The sequence below is a fragment of the Crinia signifera genome, chromosome 19 (genome assembly GCF_055691185.1).
Source record: "Crinia signifera chromosome 19, ASM5569118v1, whole genome shotgun sequence".
NCBI classification, from domain to species: domain Eukaryota; kingdom Metazoa; phylum Chordata; class Amphibia; order Anura; family Myobatrachidae; genus Crinia; species Crinia signifera.
The window spans coordinates 139,450,251-139,472,575 of record NC_139226.1 but is presented as its reverse complement, the minus strand read 5'-3'; the positions used below and the strand labels follow the sequence as shown (position 1 = coordinate 139,472,575).

At 57.9% G+C, this 22,325-nt stretch overlaps 1 protein-coding gene across 9 annotated transcripts in view; it reads right to left on the bottom strand.

Annotated features, from left to right (window-relative positions):
- GRAMD1B (GRAM domain containing 1B) overlaps window positions 1-22,325 on the bottom strand; it is a 211,784-nt gene that overhangs the window by 7,234 nt on the left and 182,225 nt on the right. For 8 of the 9 annotated variants that reach the window (XM_083163519.1, XM_083163520.1, XM_083163521.1 and 5 more), the window contains 9 exons: window positions 22,054-22,231; window positions 21,267-21,410; window positions 15,789-15,907; window positions 15,562-15,704; window positions 15,374-15,477; window positions 5,758-5,961; window positions 4,694-4,778; window positions 3,106-3,213; window positions 2,904-3,024 (listed from right to left, as the gene is read on the bottom strand). In XM_083163519.1, the coding sequence (XP_083019645.1) occupies window positions 2,904-3,024; window positions 3,106-3,213; window positions 4,694-4,778; window positions 5,758-5,961; window positions 15,374-15,477; window positions 15,562-15,704; window positions 15,789-15,907; window positions 21,267-21,410; window positions 22,054-22,231 (1,206 nt within the window). The remainder of the gene's footprint in view (window positions 1-2,903; window positions 3,025-3,105; window positions 3,214-4,693; window positions 4,779-5,757; window positions 5,962-15,373; window positions 15,478-15,561; window positions 15,705-15,788; window positions 15,908-21,266; window positions 21,411-22,053; window positions 22,232-22,325) is intronic. The other variant, XM_083163515.1, reaches the window with a different exon arrangement.

Sequence of the window (22,325 nt, the reverse complement as noted above, 5' to 3'; positions counted from 1 at the left end):
AGGCTGCTGCACAGTAAGTCAGTTATGCCTGGTGTGACATCACTGGTAACTCTCCGACATATGATGTCACTACAGGCTGCCGCACAGTAAGTAGGTATGCCTGGTGTGACATCACTAGTAACTCTCCTACATATGATGTCACTACAGGCTGCTGCACAGTAAGTCAGTTATGCCTGGTGTGACATCACTGGTAACTCTCCGACATATGATGTCACTACAGGCTGCTGCACAGTAAGTCAGTTATGCCTGGTGTGACATCACTGGGAACTCTCCCACATATCATGTCACTACAGGCTGCCGCACAGTAAGTCAGTTATGCCTGGTGTGACATCACTGGTAACTCTCCGACATATGATGTCACTACAGGCTGCCGCACAGTACAGTGTAAGTCGGTTATGCCTGGTGTGACATCACTGGTAACTCTCCTACATATGATGTCACTACAGGCTGCTGCACAGTAAGTCGGTTATGCCTGGTGTGACATCACTGGTAACTCTCCTACATATGATGTCACTACAGGCTGCTGCACAGTAAGTCGGTTATGCCTGGTGTGACATCACTGGTAACTCTCCTACATATGATGTCACTACAGGCTGCTGCACAGTAAGTTGGTTATGCCTGGTGTGACATCACTGGTAACTCTCCTACATATGATGTCACTGCAGGCTGCCGCACAGTAAGTCAGTTATGCCTGGTGTGACATCACTGGTAACTCTCCTACATATGATGTCACTACAGGCTGCCGCACAGTAAGTAGGTATGCCTGGTGTGACATCACTAGTAACTCTCCTACATATGATGTCACTACAGGCTGCTGCACAGTAAGTCAGTTATGCCTGGTGTGACATCACTGGTAACTCTCCGACATTTGATGTCACTACAGGCTGCTGCACAGTAAGTCAGTTATGCCTGGTGTGACATCACTGGGAACTCTCCTACATATGATGTCACTACAGGCTGCCGCACAGTAAGTCAGTTATGCCTGGTGTGACATCACTGGTAACTCTCCTACATATGATGTCACTACAGGCTGCTGCACAGTAAGTCGGTTATGCCTGGTGTGACATCACTGGTAACTCTCCAACATATGAGGTCACTACAGGCTGCCGCACAGTACAGTGTAAGTCGGTTATGCCTGGTGTGACATCACTGGTAACTCTCCGACATTTGATGTCACTACAGGCTGCTGCACAGTAAGTCAGTTATGCCTGGTGTGACATCACTGGAAACTCTCCTACATATGATGTCACTACAGGCTGCCGCACAGTAAGTCGGTTATGCCTGGTGTGACATCACTGGTAACTCTCCTACATATGATGTCACTACAGGCTGCTGCACAGTAAGTCGGTTATGCCTGGTGTGACATCACTGGTAACTCTCCAACATATGATGTCACTACAGGCTGCCGCACAGTACAGTGTAAGTCGGTTATGCCTGGTGTGACATCACTGGTAACTCTCCCACATATGATGTCACTACAGGCTGCTGCACAGTACAGTGTAAGTCAGTTATGCCTGGTGTGACATCACTGGTAACTCTCCTACATATGATGTCACTACAGGCTGCCGCACAGTAAGTCAGTTATGCCTGGTTTGACATCACTGGTAACTCTCCCACATATGATGTCACTACAGGCTGCTGCACAGTACAGTGTAAGTAGGTTATGCCTGGTGTGACATCACTGGTAACTCTCTGACTTATGATGTCACTACAGGCTGCCGCACAGTACAGTGTAAGTCGGTTACGCCTGGTGTGACATCACTGGTAACTCTCCCACATATGATGTCACTACAGGCTGCCGCACAGTAAGTAGGTATGCCTGGTGTGACATCACTGGTAACTCTTCTACATATGATGTCACTACAGGCTGCCGCACAGTAAGCCAATTATGCCTGGTGTGACATCACTGGTAATTCTCTTACATATGATGTCACTACAGGCTGCTGCACAGTAAGTAGGTATGCCTGGTGTGACATCACTGGTAACTCTCCTACATATGATGTCACTACAGGCTGCCGCACAGTAAGTCAGTTATGCCTGGTGTGACATCACTGGTAACTCTCCTACACATGATGTCACTACAGGCTGCCGCACAATAAGTCAGTTATGCCTGGTGTGACATCACTGGTAATTCTCCTACATATGATGTCACTACAGGCTGCCACACAGTAAGTCAGTTATGCCTGGTGTGACATCACTGGTAATTCTCCTACAGATGATGTCACTACAGGCTGCTGCACAGTAAGTAGGTATGCCTGGTGTGACATCACTGGTAACTCTCCTACATATGATGTCACTACAGGCTGCCGCACAGTAAGCCAATTATGCCTGGTGTGACATCACTGGTAACTCTCCTACATATGATGTCACTACAGGCTGCCGCACAGTAAGTCAGTTATGCCTGGTGTGACATCACTGGTAATTCTCCTACACATGATGTCACTACAGGCTGCCGCACAGTAAGTCAGTTATGCCTGGTGTGACATCACTGGTAACTCTCCTACACATGATGTCACTACAGGCTGCCGCACAGTAAGTCAGTTATGCCTGGTGTGACATCACTGGTAACTCTCCCACATATCCCACAGTAAGTCAGAGCTGCATCACCCTTATTAGCAATGTCTGCCCTCTCTACAGAGCCCTAGGGGCAGAATGTTGGGCAGATGTATGGCGGTGTTGCTTGCACTAATGTATATGACTATCTGTGGGTGCAGCGTGGAGTTAGAGAACATTACGGCCTGCTATTCGGACGGTATTTCCACATATCACTGGACTGTAGACTGTTCTTTGGCACTGTTTGGGGACACTGCGCATACGTTGTGTGACAGTGGTTGCCATGTGCGGTCTCCCATGAAATAGCATTAGAGGTCCTCCCAGCACCTCAGAACCCCCTCCGGCTGTACCTGGTCCAGCAGCATCACGGATGACTTGATAATCTGCCTCCACTTCTGCAGCTCTGTGTCGTGGTGTTTCTGCTGAGACTCCAGTAGCTGGGTCCATTCTTCTTCTGACTGTGGTAGGGGGCTGGACGGGAGAGAGCGAGGTTAGTGCCCGGTGGGCCGTGGGATGGTACCCTCTGCCAGGATCTCCCCCCTGGGTTTATACCTCTCCTGTAGTCGGAGTCCCTGCCACGTGGTTAGCACTTGGGTGCTGTACTCCAGCATCCACAGCTTGTAGAAGAGCATCATGTTCAGAATGACCAGTAGCAAGAGTCTGTAAGGACAGAGAGAACATGTGAGCGGTGCCCGGCGTCTACAGAACACGGAACATGGAGAACGTTCCCACGCGTGACTGATACATCTACAGGAATATCATAAATACTGGGCCAGGTAACAGTTTCAGCTTCCTAAGGTTCATCTCTGCTGGTGCTGGCATGTGGGCACAGCTGGCATGACACTGGACACAGCTGCTAATCATCCATCATTCTCCGGACCGAACATATGGCACACGTGTCCCATGCCTGGCATTCCTTATATACTGTACATAACTGTGCCCTGGTGAATATGAGGCATCATAGCATTGCTCAGGGCGATGGTGTAACATGTAGTACCAGTGCACATCCACTGGGGGGCAGCGTGTGTAGAGTTTGCATTCATATGATGATTCGGCTGCCATGTTACATGGTAAATATTAGCACTCAGTCCCCGGTAGTACATCCCGGGGAGACTGCAGTCAGCTGCTGCCAGGATTACACAGTAACGGTGTCATACAGCCCGGAACCCATTGCAGCAATCCCATAATAACACTGGATAATCCCTGACAAACCCGTCCAGACAACAAGTGTCCTGATGGACAGCCATTGCTCCCAGCACAGGTGTACTATGTGAACCCTGATACAATATCAGCTTGGCTTTAGAATGTAAGCGCTTACGAGCAGGGCATAATTATAATGCGTGCAGTGTGCGCAGTGCACACGGGCCCCTGAGTCCCCCCTGAGATCACCCGAGTCCTGCGAAATCAGTGGAAGAATGGCAGCTGCACCAATTTTCCAGAACTCCGCACAGGTGCAGTAGGGTCATGTGCTCAGGCTGTACGGCGTTGGGCGGCTGCCAGCAGAGAGGAGGAGGCCGCGCTGTACATGGGCAGGGCCCGACTCCATCACGTGATTCTCCTACTCTTCTTGTGCTCCATGCTCCCGCTGATGGCATTAAATCCCTCGGTTCTGGTGCCATTGCTGTCTGACTCCCGCGGCAGGTCTCTGGGACGGCTTCCATGCGAGGGAGCTGCCGGGGGTACATTACAGGGCCACAAAGTACCTAACATGCGCCGCTGATGGCTGCACATCCGATTTATCGCACGTCCGACCTACAACCCGATGCGAGCATGACCGCGATTCGGATCGGATGTCAAACATGTGAATTCCCCCGATCTGACGGCGTATGGGGCCTTTCCTCTGCAGACATTGTGTGTGTACTGGTAGATAGAGGTTCCTCTATTATACAGCAGAATTCAGGAGCGATGGGAAAAGGCCTCGTACTGACTACAGACAGGCGGCCCAGCTGGTCAGCACGCGGAGCCCGGGTGGAGGCCCACATGGCCAGGGCCTCGCTCGCGGTGTCTGATTCTGTTACTTATGTCTAGACCAGCGACACGTGACCCTGTGCCCCCAGCCAATCCGCTTACACGCAGGAGAGCATGACCTAGTACCAGTACACTGGCACACACACACACATGTAACACTAGTGGAACGTACACGCAGCTGATCACCAGGAGGAGCTTGGAGATGCTCTGCAGGTGACTGTGTCTGTCCTCAGGAACGTGTCTGGTCTGAGTGGAGCCTGGGAACAAACAGAGAAACCTTAGGCAGTGACAAAAGAGACACAACAACAACAACAATCACACATGTGACGGCCTCCGCACACAGGAAACGGCAGCAGGTTGCTCAGTGGAGAGCAATGCACCGCAAGGAAATACAGCAGCGCTGCAGCGTATGTGGCAGATCCCAAGCTGTTGGCAGGATCACTGTAGCCGATGTGGTCCCATAGGAATATACAGGATTAGGGATCATCTACAGTCCGTTATACCCCAGCTAATATCATTAACGGTGTCCAGTGTATACAATCAACATCAATGCAAGCGGCCATTAACGACACTCACCCCCCCCCCCCCCCACATCTGTACATGCAATCTTAAAATGGCCCTTATTCTGGATCCCCCGTAAAGGCAAATGGACAAAACCATGTGCACTGCAGGGGGGCAGATGTTACTTGTGCAGAGAGAGTTAGATTTGGGTGGGGATTTAATTCAAACTGAAATCTAAATTGAAGTGTAAGAATAATGCAGCCAGTATTTACTCTGCACAGAAACAAAATAACTCACCCAAATCTAACTCTCTCTGCACCTGTTACATCTGCCCCCCTGCAGTGCAGCATGGTTTTGTCCATTTGAGAATTAATTTGCGAGTGAACCAATATCACCATCGGCATGAACAGAGCAGGGGGGCGGATGACGTTAACTGTATCGGTGGCCGCTGGAATCTATTAGTGTGTACCCCGCATTACTCTGTCTGCACTTGTTACATCTGCCCCACCTGCAGTACAGTATGGTCTGGCTTTTTTGCTTTGTTAACAGACTTGAATCAGGCCCATAACGCGTCTTTTTCCGAACTCAGCCTGATCCCAGCACCATCAAAGCACTAAAACTGGCCCCATGTCGGTCACCATGTGCCGACATCCTAAACATAACACGTGTCGTCAGGAACGTAGTATTAGATCAGCACCAGCGGCTTCTGGCACCGGACACATGACAGCTCCTGACCTGCTACATGTCGGATGCGGTGGTGCCGCTCCTCGTCTGTGGGCGTGGTCACCGGGCTGAGGACTTCCTGTAAATGTGGAATGCGCAGGTGAGTGTGCGGCCGCTTCCTGCGCCGCGTAGAGGTGATCTTGGTGATCTTGTCTTTGGGGGACTGCCGGTGGAGATCAGACAGGTACGACGTCTCTGCTTTGGTCAGTTCATTCTCTGAAAGCACAATGTGACAGCACCAGTTACGCGCCCATCCGCGGCATTGTACCCACCTGGCACAGCTTACCCGTGTATAACGCACAATGTAACAGCACCAGGTACGCGCCCATCCGCGGCATTGTACCCACCTGGCACAGCTTACCCATATATAACGCACAATGTGACAGCACCAGTTACGCGCCCATCCGCGGCATTGTACCCACCTGGCACAGCTTACCCGTGTATAACGCACAATGTGACAGCACCAGTTACGTGCCCATCAGCTGCATTGTACCCACGCGGCACAGCTTACCCGTGTATAACGCACAATGTGACAGCACCAGTTACGCGCCCATCCGCGGCATTGTACCCACCTGGCACAGCTTACCCGTGTAAAACGCACAATGTGACAGCACCAGTTACGTGCCCATCAGCTGCATTGTACCCACGTGGCACAGCTTACCCCTGTATAACGCACAATGTGACAGCACCAGTTACGCGCCCATCCGCGGCATTGTACCCACCTGGCACAGCTTACCCGTGTATAACGCACAATGTGACAGCACCAGTTACGTGCCCATCCGCGGCATTGTACCCACCTGGCACAGCTTACCCGTGTATAACGCACAATGTGACATCACCAGTTACGTGCCCATCAGCTGCATTGTACCCACGCGGCACAGCTTACCCGTGTATAACGCACAATGTGACATTACCAGTTACGCGCCCATCCGTGGCATTGTACCCACCTGGCACAGCTTACCCGTGTATAACGCACAATGTGACATCCCCAGTAACGCGCCCATCCGCCGCATTGTACCCACGCGGCACAGCTTACCCGTGTATAACGCACAATGTGACATCACCAGTTACGTGCCCATCAGCGGCATTGTACCCACGCGGCACAGCTTACCCGGTATAATGCACAATGTGACATCACCAGTTACGTGCCCATCAGCGGCATTGTACCCACGCGGCACAGCTTACCCGGTATAATACACAATGTGACATCACCAGTTACGCGCCCATCAGCGGCATTGTACCCACGCGGCACAGCTTACCCGGGTGTAACGCACAATGTGACATCACCAGTTACATCACCACAAGGGGTGTAGTAGACATGAGGTAAGGAGTGTAGGAGAGGGAAGGACAGGAGGCAAGGAGTGTAGGAGACAGAATGTTGGGAGGGAAGGGGTGTAGGAGACACAAGGACAGGAGGGAAGAGGTGTAGGAGACGGGAGGGAATGGGTGTAGGAGAGGGAAGGATGGGAGGGAAGGGGTGTAGGAGAAGGAAGGACGGGAGGGAAAGGGTGTAGGAGACGGAAGGCTGGGAGGAAAGGGTTGCAAGAGAGGGAAGGCTGGGAGGGAAGGGTTGCAGGAGAGGGAAGGAGGGAAGGGGTGTAGGAGACAGAAGGACGGGGGGGGGGGGTGTAGGAGAGGGAAGGGGTGTAGGTGAGGGAAGGACTGGAGGGAAAAAGTGTAGGAGAAAAAAGGAGGGGAGGGAAGGGGTGTAGGAGAGGGAAGGACGGGAGGGAAGGGGTGTAGGAGAGGGAAGGACGGGAGGGAAGGGGTGTAGGAGAGGGAAGGATGGGAGGGAAGGGGTGTAGGAGAGGGAAGGACGGGAGGGAAGGGGTGTAGGAGAGGGAAGGACGGGAGGGAAGGGGTGTAGGAGAGGGAAGGACGGGAGGGAAGGGGTGTAGGAGAGGGAAAGACTGGAGGGAAGGGGTGTAGGAGAGGGAAGGACTGGAGGGAAGGGGTGTAGGAGAGGGAAGGACAGGAGGGAAGGGGAGAAGGAGAGGGAAGGACAGGAGGGAAGGGGAGAAGGAGAGGGAAGGACGGGAGGGAAAGGGTGTAGGAGAGGGAAGGACGGGAGGGAAGGGGTGTAGGAGAGGGAAGGACGGGAGGGAAGGGGTGAAGGAGACGGAATGTTGGGAGGGAAGGGGTGTAGGAGACACAAGGACAGGAGGGAAGAGGTGTAGGAGACGGAAGGACGGGAGGGAAGGGGTGTAGGAGACTGAAGGACGGGAGGGAAGGGGTGTAGGAGAGGGATGGATGGGAGGGAAGGGGTGTAGGAGACGGAAGGACGGGAGGGAAGGGGTGTAGGAGACGGAAGGCTGGGAGGAAAGGGTTGCAAGAGAGGGAAGGCTGGGCGGGAAGGGTTGCAGGAGAGGGAAGGACGGGAGGGAAGGGGTGTAGGAGACAGAAGGACGGGGGGGGGGGGGAATGGGTGTAGCTGAGGGAAGGACTGGAGGGAAAAAGTGTAGGAGAAAAAAGGAGGGGAGGGAAGGGGTGTAGGAGAGGAAAGTACAGGAGTGAAGGGTGTAGGAGAGGGAAGGACGGGAGGGAAGGGGTGTAGGAGAGGGAAGGACGGGAGGGAAGGGGTGTAGGAGAGGGAAGGACGGGAGGGAAGGGGTGTAGGAGAGGGAAGGACGGGAGGGAAGGGGTGTAGGAGAGGGAAGGACGGGAGGGAAGGGGTGTAGGAGAGGGAAGGACTGGAGGGAAGGGGTGTAGGAGAGGGAAGGACGGGAGGGAAGGGGTGTAGGAGAGGGAAGGATGGGAGGGAAGGGGTGTAGGAGACGGAAGGACGGGAGGGAAGGGGTGTAGGAGAGGGAAGGACTGGAGGGAAGGGCGGGAGGGAAGGGGTGTAGGAGAGGGAAGGATGGGAGGGAAGGGGTGTAGGAGACGGAAGGACGGGAGGGAAGGGGTGTAGGAGAGGGAAGGACGGGAGGGAAGGGGTGTAGGAGACGGAAGGCTGGGAGGAAAGGGTTGCAAGAGAGGGAAGGCTGGGAGGGAAGGGTTGCAGGAGAGGGAAGGACGGGATCGAAGGGGTGTAGGAGACAGAAGGACGGGGGGGGGGGGGGGGGGAATGGGTGTAGCTGAGGGAAGGACTGGAGGGAAAAAGTGTAGGAGAAAAAAGGAGGGGAGGGAAGGGGTGTAGGAGAGGGAAGGACGGGAGTGAAGGGGTGTAGGAGAGGGAAGGACGGGAGGGAAGGGGTGTAGGAGAGGGAAGGACGGGAGGGAAGGGGTGTAGGAGAGGGAAGGGGTGTAGGAGAGGGAAGGATAGGAGGGAAGGGGTGTAGGAGACGGGTGTAGGAGAGGGAAGGGGTGTAGGAGAGGGAAGGATGGGAAGGAAGGGGTGTAGGAGACGGAAGGGAAGGGGTGTAGGAGAGGGAAGGACTGGAGGGAAGGGGTGTAGGAGAGGGAAGGACGGGAGGGAAGGGGTGTAGGAGAGGGAAGGACGGGAGGGAAGGGGTGTAGGAGAGGGAAGGACGGGAGGGAAGGGGTGTAGGAGAGGGAAGGACGGGAGGGAAGGGGTGTAGGAGAGGGAAGGACGGGAGGGAAGGGGTGTAGGAGAGGGAAGGACGGGAGGGAAAGGGTGTAGGAGAGGGAAGGACGGGAGGGAAAGGGTGTAGGAGAGGGAAGGACGGGAGGGAAGGGGTGTAGGAGAGGGAAGGACGGGAGGGAAGGGGTGTAGGAGAGGGAAGGACGGGAGGGAAGGGGTGTAGGAGAGGGAAGGACGGGAGGGAAGGGGTGTAGGAGAGGGAAGGACGGGAGGGAAGGGGTGTAGGAGACGGAAGGACGGGAGGGAAGGGGTGTAGGAGAGGGTAGGACGGGAGGGAAGGGGTGTAGGAGAGGGAAGGACAAGAGGGAAGGGGTGTAGGAGAGGGAAGGACTGGAGGGAAGGGGTGTAGGAGAGGGAAGGACGGGAGGGAAGGGGTGTAGGAGAGGGAAGGACTGGAGGGAAGGGGTGTAGGAGACAGAAGGACGGGAGGGAAGGGGTGTAGGAGAGGGAAGGACTGGAGGGAAGGGGTGTAGGAGAGGGAAGGACGGGAGGGAAGGGGTGTAGGAGAGGGAAGGATGGGAGGGAAGGGGTGTAGGAGACGGAAGGACGGGAGGGAAGGGGTGTAGGAGAGGGAAGGACTGGAGGGAAGGGGTGTAGGAGAGGGAAGGACGGGAGGGAAGGGGTGTAGGAGAGGGAAGGACGGGAGGGAAGGGGTGTAGGAGACGGAAGGACGGGAGGGACGGGGTGTAGGAGAGGGAAGGACGGGAGGGAAGGGGTGTAGGAGACTGAAGGACGGGAGGGAAGGGGTGTAGGAGACTGAAGGACGGGAGGGAAGGGGTGTAGGAGACAGAAGGACGGGAGGGAAGGGGTGTAGGAGACAGAAGGACGGGAGGGAAGGGGTGTAGGAGACAGAAGGACGGGAGGGAAGGGGTGTAGGAGACAGAAGGACGGGAGGGAAGGGGTGTAGGAGACAGAAGGCTGGGAGGGAAGGGGTGTAGGAGAGGGAAGGACGGGAGGGAAGGGGTGTAGGAGAGGGAAGGACGGGAGGGACGGGGTGTAGGAGACTGAAGGACGGGGGGGGGGGGAATGGGTGTAGCTGAGGGAAGGACTGGAGGGAAAAAGTGTAGGAGAAAAAAGGAGGGGAGGGAAGGGGTGTAGGAGAGGGAAGGACGGGAGTGAAGGGGTGTAGGAGAGGGAAGGACGGGAGGGAAGGGGTGTAGGAGAGGGAAGGACGGGAGGGAAGGGGTGTAGGAGAGGGAAGGGGTGTAGGAGAGGGAAGGACGGGAGGGAAGGGGTGTAGGAGAGGGAAGGACGGGAGGGAAGGGGTGTAGGAGAGGGAAGGACGGGAGGGAAGGACGGGAGGGAAGGGGTGTAGGAGAGGGAAGGACGGGAGGGAAGGGGTGTAGGAGAGGGAAGGACGGGAGGGAAAGGGTGTAGGAGAGGGAAGGACGGGAGGGAAGGGGTGTAGGAGAGGGAAGGACGGGAGGGAAGGGGTGTAGGAGAGGGAAGGACGGGAGGGAAGGGGTGTAGGAGAGGGAAGGACGGGAGGGAAGGGGTGTAGGAGAGGGAAGGACGGGAGGGAAGGGGTGTAGGAGAGGGAAGGACGGGAGGGAAGGGGTGTAGGAGACGGAAGGACGGGAGGGAAGGGGTGTAGGAGAGGGTAGGACGGGAGGGAAGGGGTGTAGGAGAGGGAAGGACAAGAGGGAAGGGGTGTAGGAGACGGAAGGATGGGAGGGAAGGGGTGTAGGAGACGGAAGGACGGGAGGGAAGGGGTGTAGGAGAGGGAAGGACTGGAGGGAAGGGGTGTAGGAGAGGGAAGGACTGGAGGGAAGGGGTGTAGGAGAGGGAAGGACGGGAGGGAAGGGGTGTAGGAGAGGGAAGGACGGGAGGGACGGGGTGTAGGAGAGGGAAGGACGGGAGGGAAGGGGTGTAGGAGAGGGAAGGGGTGTAGGAGAGGGAAGGACGGGAGGGAAGAGGTGTAGGAGAGGGAAGGACGGGAGGGAAGGGGTGTAGGAGAGGGAAGGACGGGAGGGAAGGGGTGTAGGAGACGGAAGGACGGGAGGGAAGGGGTGTAGGAGAGGGTAGGACGGGAGGGAAGGGGTGTAGGAGAGGGAAGGACGGGAGGGAAGGGGTGTAGGAGAGGGAAGGACGGGAGGGAAGGGGTGTAGGAGAGGGAAGGACGGGAGGGAAGGGGTGTAGGAGAGGGAAGGACGGGAGGGAAGGGGTGTAGGAGAGGGAAGGACGGGAGGGAAGGGGTGTAGGAGACGGAAGGACGGGAGGGAAGGGGTGTAGGAGAGGGAAGGACGGGAGGGAAGGGGTGTAGGAGAGGGAAGGACGAGAGGGAAGGGGTGTAGGAGAGGGAAGGACTGGAGGGAAGGGGTGTAGGAGACGGAAGGACGGGAGGGAAGGGGTGTAGGAGAGGGAAGGACTGGAGGGAAGGGGTGTAGGAGAGGGAAGGACTGGAGGGAAGGGGTGTAGGAGAGGGAAGGACTGGAGGGAAGGGGTGTAGGAGAGGGAAGGACTGGAGGGAAGGGGTGTAGGAGAGGGAAGGACGGGAGGGAAGGGGTGTAGGAGAGGGAAGGACGGGAGGGAAGGGGTGTAGGAGACGGAAGGACGGGAGGGAAGGGGTGTAGGAGACGGAAGGACGGGAGGGACGGGGTGTAGGAGAGGGAAGGACGGGAGGGAAGGGGTGTAGGAGAGGGAAAGATGGGAGCGAAGGGGTGTAGGAGAGGGAAGGACGGGAGGGAAGGGGTGTAGGAGACGGAAGGACGGGAGGGAAGGGGTGTAGGAGACGGAAGGACGGGAGGGACGGGGTGTAGGAGAGGGAAGGACGGGAGGGAAGGGGTGTAGGAGAGGGAAGGACGGGAGGGACGGGGTGTAGGAGAGGGAAGGACGGGAGGGACGGGGTGTAGGAGACTGAAGGACGGGAGGGAAGGGATGTAGGAGACAGAAGGACGGGAGGGAAGGGGTGTAGGAGACAGAAGGACGGGAGGGAAGGGGTGTAGGAGACAGAAGGACGGGAGGGAAGGGGTGTAGGAGACAGAAGGCTGGGAGGGAAGGGGTGTAGGAGAGGGAAGGACGGGAGGGAAGGGGTGTAGGAGAGGGAAGGACGGGAGGGACGGGGTGTAGGAGACTGAAGGACGGGAGGGAAGGGGTGTAGGAGACAGAAGGACGGGAGGGAAGGGGTGTAGGAGACAGAAGGATGGGAGGGAAGGGGTGTAGGAGACAGAAGGACGGGAGGGAAGGGGTGTAGGAGACAGAAGGACGGGAGGGAAGGGGTGTAGGAGACGGAAGGCTGGGAGGGAAGGGGTGTAGGAGAGGGAAGGACGGGAGGGAAAGGGTGTAGGAGAGGGAAGGACGGGAGGGAAGGGGTGTAGGAGAGGGAAGGACGGGAGGGAAGGGGTGTAGGAGAGGGAAGGACGGGAGGGAAGGGGTGTAGGAGAGGGAAGGACGGGAGGGAAGGGGTGTAGGAGAGGGAAGGACGGGAGGGAAGGGGTGTAGGAGAGGGAAGGACGGGAGGGAAGGGGTGTAGGAGACGGAAGGACGGGAGGGAAGGGGTGTAGGAGAGGGTAGGACGGGAGGGAAGGGGTGTAGGAGAGGGAAGGACGGGAGGGAAGGGGTGTAGGAGACGGAAGGACGGGAGGGAAGGGGTGTAGGAGAGGGAAGGACGGGAGGGAAGGGGTGTAGGAGAGGGAAGGACGGGAGGGAAGGGGTGTAGGAGAGGGAAGGACGGGAGGGAAGGGGTGTAGGAGAGGGAAGGGGTGTAGGAGAGGGAAGGACGGGAGGGAAGGGGTGTAGGAGAGGGAAGGACGTAAGGGACGGGGTGTAGGAGAGGGAAGGACGGAAGGGACGGGGTGTAGGAGAGGGAAGGACGGGAGGGAAGGGGTGTAGGAGAGGGAAGGACGGGAGGGACGGGGTGTAGGAGACTGAAGGACGGGAGGGAAGGGGTGTAGGAGACTGAAGGACGGGAGGGAAGGGGTGTAGGAGACAGAAGGATGGGAGGGAAGGGGTGTAGGAGACAGAAGGACGGGAGGGAAGGGGTGTAGGAGACAGAAGGACGGGAGGGAAGGGGTGTAGGAGACAGAAGGAGGGGAGGGAAGGGGTGTAGGAGAGGGAAGGACGGGGGGGAAGGGGTGTAGGAGACAGAAGGACGGGAGGGAAGGGGTGTAGGAGAGGGAAGGACGGGAGGGAAGGGGTGTAGGAGAGGGAAGGACGGGAGGGAAGGGGTGTAGGAGAGGGAAGGACGGGAGGGAAGGGGTGTAGGAGAGGGAAGGACGGGAGGGACGGGGTGTAGGAGACTGAAGGACGGGAGGGAAGGGGTGTAGGAGACTGAAGGACGGGAGGGAAGGGGTGTAGGAGACAGAAGGACGGGAGGGAAGGGGTGTAGGAGACAGAAGGACGGGAGGGAAGGGGTGTAGGAGACAGAAGGACGGGAGGGAAGGGGTGTAGGAGACAAAAGGCTTGGAGGGAAGGGGTGTAGGAGAGGGAAGGACGGGGGGGGAAGGGGTGTAGGAGACAGAAGGACGGGAGGGAAGGGGTGTAGGAGAGGTAAGGACGGGGGGAAGGGGTGTAGGAGAGGGAAGGACGGGAGGGAAGGGGTGTAGGAGAGGGAAGGACGGGAGGGAAGGGGTGTAGGAGAGGGAAGGACGGGAGGGAAGGGGTGTAGGAGAGGGAAGGACGGGAGGGAAGGGGTGTAGGAGAGGGAAGGACGGAAGGGAAGGGGTGCAGGAGACAGAAGGACAGGGGAAGAGGTGCAGGAGACAGAAGGATGGGAGGGAAGGGGTGTAGGTGAGGGAAGGACAGGAGGGAAGGGCTGTAGGAGAAAAGAGGACGGGAGGGAAGGGGTGTAGGAGAGGGAAGGACAGGAGGGAAGGGGTGTAGGAGACAGAAGGATGGGAGGGAAGGGGTGTAGGAGACAGAAGGACGGGAGGGAAGGGGTGTAGGAGAGGGAAGGACGGGAGGGAAGGGGTGTAGGAGACAGAAGGACGGGAGGGAAGGGGTGTAGGAGAGGGAAGGACGGGAGGGAAGGGGTGTAGGAGACAGAAGGCTGTGAGGGAAGGGGTGTAGGAGAGGGAAGGGGTGTAGGAGACAGAAGGACGGGAGGGAAGGGTTGCAGGAGAGGGAAGGACGGGGGAAGGGGTGTAGGAGAGGGAAGGACGGGGCAAGGGGTGTAGGAGAGGGAAGGACAGGGGAAGAGGTGCAGGAGACAGAAGGACGGGAGGGAAGGGGTGTAGGAGACAGAAGGACGGGAGGGAAGGGGTGTAGGAGACAGAAGGCTGGGAGGGAAGGGGTGTAGGAGAGAGAAGGACGGGGGGGGGGAAGGGGAGGAAGGGTTGCAGGAGAGGGAAGGACGGGGGAAGGGGTGCAGGAGACAGAAGGACAGGGGAAGAGGTGCAGGAGACAGAAGGACGGGAGGGAAGGGATGTAGGAGACAGAAGGACGGGAGGGAAGGGGTGTAGGAGAGGGAAGGACGGGAGGGAAGGGGTGTAGGAGACAGAAGGCTGGGAGGGAAGGGGTGTAGGAGAGGGAAGGACGGGGGGGAAAGGGGTGTAGGAGACAGAAGGACGGGAGGGAAGGGGTGTAGGAGAGGGAAGGACGGGAGGGAAGGGGTGTAGGAGAGGGAAGGACGGGAGGGAAGGGGTGTAGGAGACAGAAGGACGGGAGGGAAGGGGTGTAGGAGAGGGAAGGACAGGAGGGAAGGGTTGCAGGAGACAGAAGGACGGGAGGGAAGGGGTGTAGGAGACAGAAGGACAGGAGGGAAGGGTTGCAGGAGACAGAAGGACGGGAGGGAAGGGGTGTAGGAGACAGAAGGACAGGAGGGAAGGGTTGCAGGAGACAGAAGGACGGGAGGGAAGGGGTGTAGGAGAGGGAAGGACGGGAGGGAAGGACGGGGGAAGGGGTGCAGGAGACAGAAGGACGGGAGGGAAGGGGTGTACATGCGGGGGGGGGGGGGGGTACTGATTGCAGCTAACCCCCGAACAGGTGTTTTCAGGAAATAAGCCACAAGTGATAAATGAGCCGACACAGTGATGTATTATTACAGGCCGCGGAACGACAGATAACAAAGTCTGGGCAAACAGAAACATGCAGCTGGTATAAGGCGGGCGGGGCCGGGCGTCAGCCTAATATTACAGATAAAGGACTGACCCAAATGGTGGAAATATTCGTCCAGACCACTCCAGAAGTTTTTCTCGATGAAGGTTTTGACGAGCCCCCAGGGCTGCTTGCGGTACCGGAGCTCGGTGGAGATCCTATGGAGTCAGCAATGAGAGGTGGTTACAGTATACATGTAGCCGATATCTAGTCACCGATACACATCGCCGGTCTGCCCGTACCTTAGCCGGCTCTTGTTCCGGGCCACTCTGGTGAGCGTGTAGCGGTTTATGGTGTAGAAGTAATCGTGGTAAGGTATATCGTGTGTGAGCACCTCGGCATCGATGACGTAGCACTCGCTCTCCTGGCTGGCCTTGTAGAGAGTCTGCAACACAGAAGCGCGGAGGAGGGTCAGGCAACGGGCGACAGGTGCTGACGTCGCTCCCATCTGTATATCATACCCGCTGACCTGAGTCTCTGTCACTGTGGCGGATTTGGGGGCCAGAGGATTAGTCAGTGCAATGGTGTATAGAATAACCCGGGTCTGGTTTCCATTTTCCTCCTTCTTCCATGGGTGGAATATAACTTCTGGCGGTAAGAAGAGAAAAGTGTCAGGCTCTGGGACCATGCGGGACGCTGGGACACAGACCGGGCAGAGACATGGAAGCTACACACAGGAGACACACACACTACGCCAGTGTCAGGCTCCGGGACTATGCGGGACGCTGGGACACAGACCGGCCAGAGACATGGATGCCACACACAGGTAAGACACACACTCCACCAGTGTTAGTCTCCAGGACCATGCGAGACGCTGGGACACAGACCGGCCAGAGACATGGATGCTACACACAGGAGACACACACTCCGCCAGTGCCAGGCTCCGGGACCATGCGGGACGCTGGGACAAAGACCGGGCAGAGACATGGAAGCTACACACAGGAGACACACACTACGCCAGTGTCAGGCTCCGGGACCATGCGGGAAACTGGGACACAGACCGGCCAGAGACATGGATGCTACACACAGGAGACACACACACTCCGCCAGTGTCAGGCTCCGGGACCATGCGGGACGCTGGGCCACAGACCGGGCAGAGACATGGAAGCTACACACAGGAGACACACACTACGACAGTGTCAGGCTCCGGGACCATGCGGGACGCTGGGCCACAGACCGGGCAGAGACATGGAAGCTACACACAGGAGACACACACTCCGCCAGTGTCAGGCTCCAGGACCATGCGGGACGCTGGGACACAGACCGGCCAGAGACATGGATGCTACACACAGGAGACACACACTCCGCCAGTGCCAGGCTCCGGGACCATGCGGGACGCTGGGACACAGACCGGGCAGAGACATGGAAGCTACACACAGGAGACACACACTACGCCAGTGTCAGGCTCCGGGACTATGCGAGACGCTGGGACACAGACCGGCCAGAGACATGGATGCCACACACAGGTAAGACACACACTCCGCCAGTGTCAGGCTCCAGGACCATGCGGGACGCTGGGACACAGACCGGCCAGAGACATGGATGCTACACACAGGAGACACACGCTCCGCCAGTGCCAGGCTCCGGGAACATGCGGGACGCTGGGACACAGACCGGGCAGAGACATGGAAGCTACACACAGGAGACACACACTCCGCCAGTGCCAGGCTCCGGGACCATGCGGGACGCTGGGACACAGACCGGCCAGAGACATGGATGCTACACACAGGTAAGACACACACACCGCCAGTGTCAGGCTCCGGGAACATGCGGGACGCTGGGACACAGACCGGACAGAGACATGGAAGCTACACACAGGAGACACACACTCTGCCAGTGTCAGGCTCCGGGACTATGCGGGACGCTGGGACACAGACCGGCCAGAGACATGGATGCTACACACAGGAGACACACACTCCGCCAGTGCCAGGCTCCGGGAACATGCGGGACACAGACCGGACAGAGACATGGATGCTACACACAGGTAAGACACACACACACTCCGCCAGTGTCAGGCTCCGGGACCATGCGGGACGCTGGGACACAGACCGGACAGAGACATGGAAACTACACACAGGAGACACACACTCCGCCAGTGTCAGGCTCCGGGATCATGCGGGACGCTGGGACACAGACCGGCCAGAGACATGGAAACTACACACAGGAGACACACACTCCGTCAGTGCCAGGCTCCGGGAACATGCGGGACACAGACTGGACAGAGACATGGATGCTACACACAGGTAAGACACACACACACTCCGCCAGTGCCAGGCTCCGGGAACATGCGGGACACAGACCGGACAGAGACATGGATGCTACACACAGGTAAGACACACACACACTCCGCCAGTGCCAGGCTCCGGGAACATGCGGGACGCTGGGACACAGACCGGACAGAGACATGGAAGCTACACACAGGTAAGACACACACTCCGCCAGTGCCAGGCTCCGGGACAATGCGGGACGCTGGGACACAGACCGGCCAGAGACATGGATGCTACACACAGGAGACACACACTCCGCCAGTGCCAGGATCCGGGACCATGCGGGACGCTGGGACACAGACCGGCCAGAGACATTGATGCTACACACAGGTAAGACACACACTACGCCAGTGCCAGGATCCGGGACCATGCGGGACGCTGGGACACAGACCGGCCAGAGACATTGATGCTACACACAGGAGATACACACACACTCCGCCAGTGCCATGCTCCGGAACATGCGGGACGCTGGGACACAGACCGGGCGGAGACATGGATGCTACACACAGGTAGGACACACACACACTCTGCCAGTGTCAGGCTCCAGGACCATGCGGGACACAGACCGGACAGAGACATGGATGCTACACACAGGTAAGACACACACACACTCCGCCAGTGCCAGGCTCCAGGAACATGCGGGACACAGACCGGACAGAGACATGGATGCTACACACAGGTAAGACACACACTCCGCCAGTGTCAGGCTCCGGGACCATGCGGGACGCTGGGACACAGACCGGCCAGAGACATGGATGCTACACACAGGTAAGACACACACACACTCCGCCAGAGTCAGGCTCCGGGACCATGCGGGATGCTGGGACACAGACCGGCCAGAGACATGGATGCTACACACAGGTAAGACACACACTCCGCCAGTGTCAGGCTCCGGGAACATGCGGGACGCTGGGACACAGACCGGACAGAGACATGGATGCTACACACAGGTAGGACACACACACACTCGGCCAGTGCCAGGCTCCGGGAACATGCGGGACGCTGGGCCACAGACCGGGCAGAGACATGGAAGCTACACACAGGAGACACACACTCCGCCAGTGTCAGGCTCCAGGACCATGCGGGACGCTGGGACACAGACCGGCCAGAGACATGGATGCTACACACAGGAGACACACACTCCGCCAGTGCCAGGCTCCGGGACCATGCGGGACGCTGGGACACAGACCGGGCAGAGACATGGAAGCTACACACAGGAGACACACACTACGCCAGTGTCAGGCTCCGGGACTATGCGAGACGCTGGGACACAGACCGGCCAGAGACATGGATGCCACACACAGGTAAGACACACACTCCGCCAGTGTCAGGCTTCAGGACCATGCGAGACGCTGGGACACAGACCGGCCAGAGACATGGATGCTACACACAGGAGACACACGCTCCGCCAGTGCCAGGCTCCGGGAACATGCGGGACGCTGGGACACAGACCGGGCAGAGACATGGAAGCTACACACAGGAGACACACACTCCGCCAGTGCCAGGCTCCGGGACCATGCGGGACGCTGGGACACAGACCGGCCAGAGACATGGATGCTACACACAGGTAAGACACACACACCGCCAGTGTCAGGCTCCGGGAACATGCGGGACGCTGGGACACAGACCGGACAGAGACATGGAAGCTACACACAGGAGACACACACTCTGCCAGTGTCAGGCTCCGGGACTATGCGGGACGCTGGGACACAGACCGGCCAGAGACATGGATGCTACACACAGGAGACACACACTCCGCCAGTGCCAGGCTCCGGGAACATGCGGGACACAGACCGGACAGAGACATGGATGCTACACACAGGTAAGACACACACACACTCCGCCAGTGTCAGGCTCCGGGACCATGCGGGACGCTGGGACACAGACCGGACAGAGACATGGAAACTACACACAGGAGACACACACTCCGCCAGTGTCAGGCTCCGGGATCATGCGGGACGCTGGGACACAGACCGGCCAGAGACATGGAAACTACACACAGGAGACACACACTCCGTCAGTGCCAGGCTCCGGGAACATGCGGGACACAGACTGGACAGAGACATGGATGCTACACACAGGTAAGACACACACACACTCCGCCAGTGCCAGGCTCCGGGAACATGCGGGACACAGACCGGACAGAGACATGGATGCTACACACAGGTAAGACACACACACACTCCGCCAGTGCCAGGCTCCGGGAACATGCGGGACGCTGGGCCACAGACCGGGCAGAGACATGGAAGCTACACACAGGAGACACACACTCCGCCAGTGTCAGGCTCCAGGACCATGCGGGACGCTGGGACACAGACCGGCCAGAGACATGGAAACTACACACAGGAGACACACACTCCGCCAGTGTCAGGCTCCGGGATCATGCGGGACGCTGGGACACAGACCGGCCAGAGACATGGAAACTACACACAGGAGACACACACTCCGTCAGTGCCAGGCTCCGGGAACATGCGGGACACAGACTGGACAGAGACATGGATGCTACACACAGGTAAGACACACACACACTCCGCCAGTGCCAGGCTCCGGGAACATGCGGGACACAGACCGGACAGAGACATGGATGCTACACACAGGTAAGACACACACACACTCCGCCAGTGCCAGGCTCCGGGAACATGCGGGACGCTGGGACACAGACCGGACAGAGACATGGAAGCTACACACAGGTAAGACACACACTCCGCCAGTGCCAGGCTCCGGGACAATGCGGGACGCTGGGACACAGACCGGCCAGAGACATGGATGCTACACACAGGAGACACACACTCCGCCAGTGCCAGGATCCGGGACCATGCGGGACGCTGGGACACAGACTGGCCAGAGACATTGATGCTACACACAGGAGATACACACACACTCCGCCAGTGCCATGCTCCGGAACATGCGGGACGCTGGGACACAGACCGGGCGGAGACATGGATGCTACACACAGGTAGGACACACACACACTCTGCCAGTGTCAGGCTCCAGGACCATGCGGGACACAGACCGGACAGAGACATGGATGCTACACACAGGTAAGACACACACACACTCCGCCAGTGCCAGGCTCCAGGAACATGCGGGACACAGACCGGACAGAGACATGGATGCTACACACAGGTAAGACACACACTCCGCCAGTGTCAGGCTCCGGGACCATGCGGGACGCTGGGACACAGACCGGCCAGAGACATGGATGCTACACACAGGTAAGACACACACACACTCCGCCAGAGTCAGGCTCCGGGACCATGCGGGATGCTGGGACACAGACCGGCCAGAGACATGGATGCTACACACAGGTAAGACACACACTCCGCCAGTGTCAGGCTCCGGGAACATGCGGGACGCTGGGACACAGACCGGACAGAGACATGGATGCTACACACAGGTAGGACACACACACACTCGGCCAGTGCCAGGCTCCGGGAACATGCGGGACACAGACCGGACAGAGACATGGATGCTACACACAGGTAAGACACACACACACTCCGCCAGTGCCAGGCTCCAGGACCATGCGGGACGCTGGGACACAGACCGGACAGAGACATGGATGCTACACACAGGTAGGACACACACACACTCAGCCAGTGTCAGGCTCCGGGAACATGCGGGACACAGACCGGACAGAGACATGGATGCTACACACACTCGGCCAGCGACGGGCTCACCCGAGAACCGCCGCTGCTCCATGAAGTCCCTTTGGAACTGAGATTCGCTAAAAAGGAGGCTGAAGAGCTTGTCCACGCTGAAGCTGAACACTTCATTGATGTACTGGCGGCCGTTCAAGTCTTCGTAGAAGGCTTGGACCTCACCTAGGGCAGTAATGCAGTCCTTTGTTACTGGCCGCCCCACACACCTCATACCAGCTGCCTGTGTACCTAATACCCCCCCTCGTACACCATCTGCCCCATGCACCTAATACCTCCTGCTCTTGCACCTTCTACCGGCTGCTCCACGCACCTACTGGCTGTCCCACGCACCATCTTCCGGTTGCCCCACACACCTTCTACCGGCTGCTTCATGCACCTCAAACCACCTGCCCCATGCACCTTATACCACCTTCCCCATGCACCTTCTACCGGCTGCCCCACATACCTCAAACCATCTGACCCATGCACCTTCTACCACCTGCCCCACATACCTCATACCCCCTGCACCTCAAACCCCCTGCTCCATGCACCTCAAACCATCTGACCCATGCACCTTCTACCACCTGCCCCACATACCTCATACCCCCTGCACCTCAAACCCCCTGCTCCATGCACCTCAAACCATCTGACCCATGCACCTTCTACCACCTGTCCCATGCCCCTTACGACACCTGCCCCATGCACATTCCCACCACCTGGTTGCATAGCACCAATCTACCGCGGGGTCTGAAATGCTCTCTCTCTGCGCTCATGTGTGTTCCGATCCTACACCCCACTCCGTCCCCCCACCCCTCAGTCTGCTCACCTTCGTCGTGGGTCTCCGAGGAGTCACTGATCTCGGTCGGTAAATCCTCATTGTCATTGAAGTCCAGCGAAGGAGATGTGACGGGAGGAAGTAGCTCCAACTTCTGCTCCTCCAGGTTTGCAAACAGCAACTCCCTCTCTAACGAGCTGTCCAGGTCGTCCAGGATTCCTGCGTCAAACTGTTGGGAGAGACGGTATTACGCTAAGATCTGACCGCCATTAGCCAATGCAAAATCAGTAAAAGTAACACAGTAGTCATACAGCGTAATACAG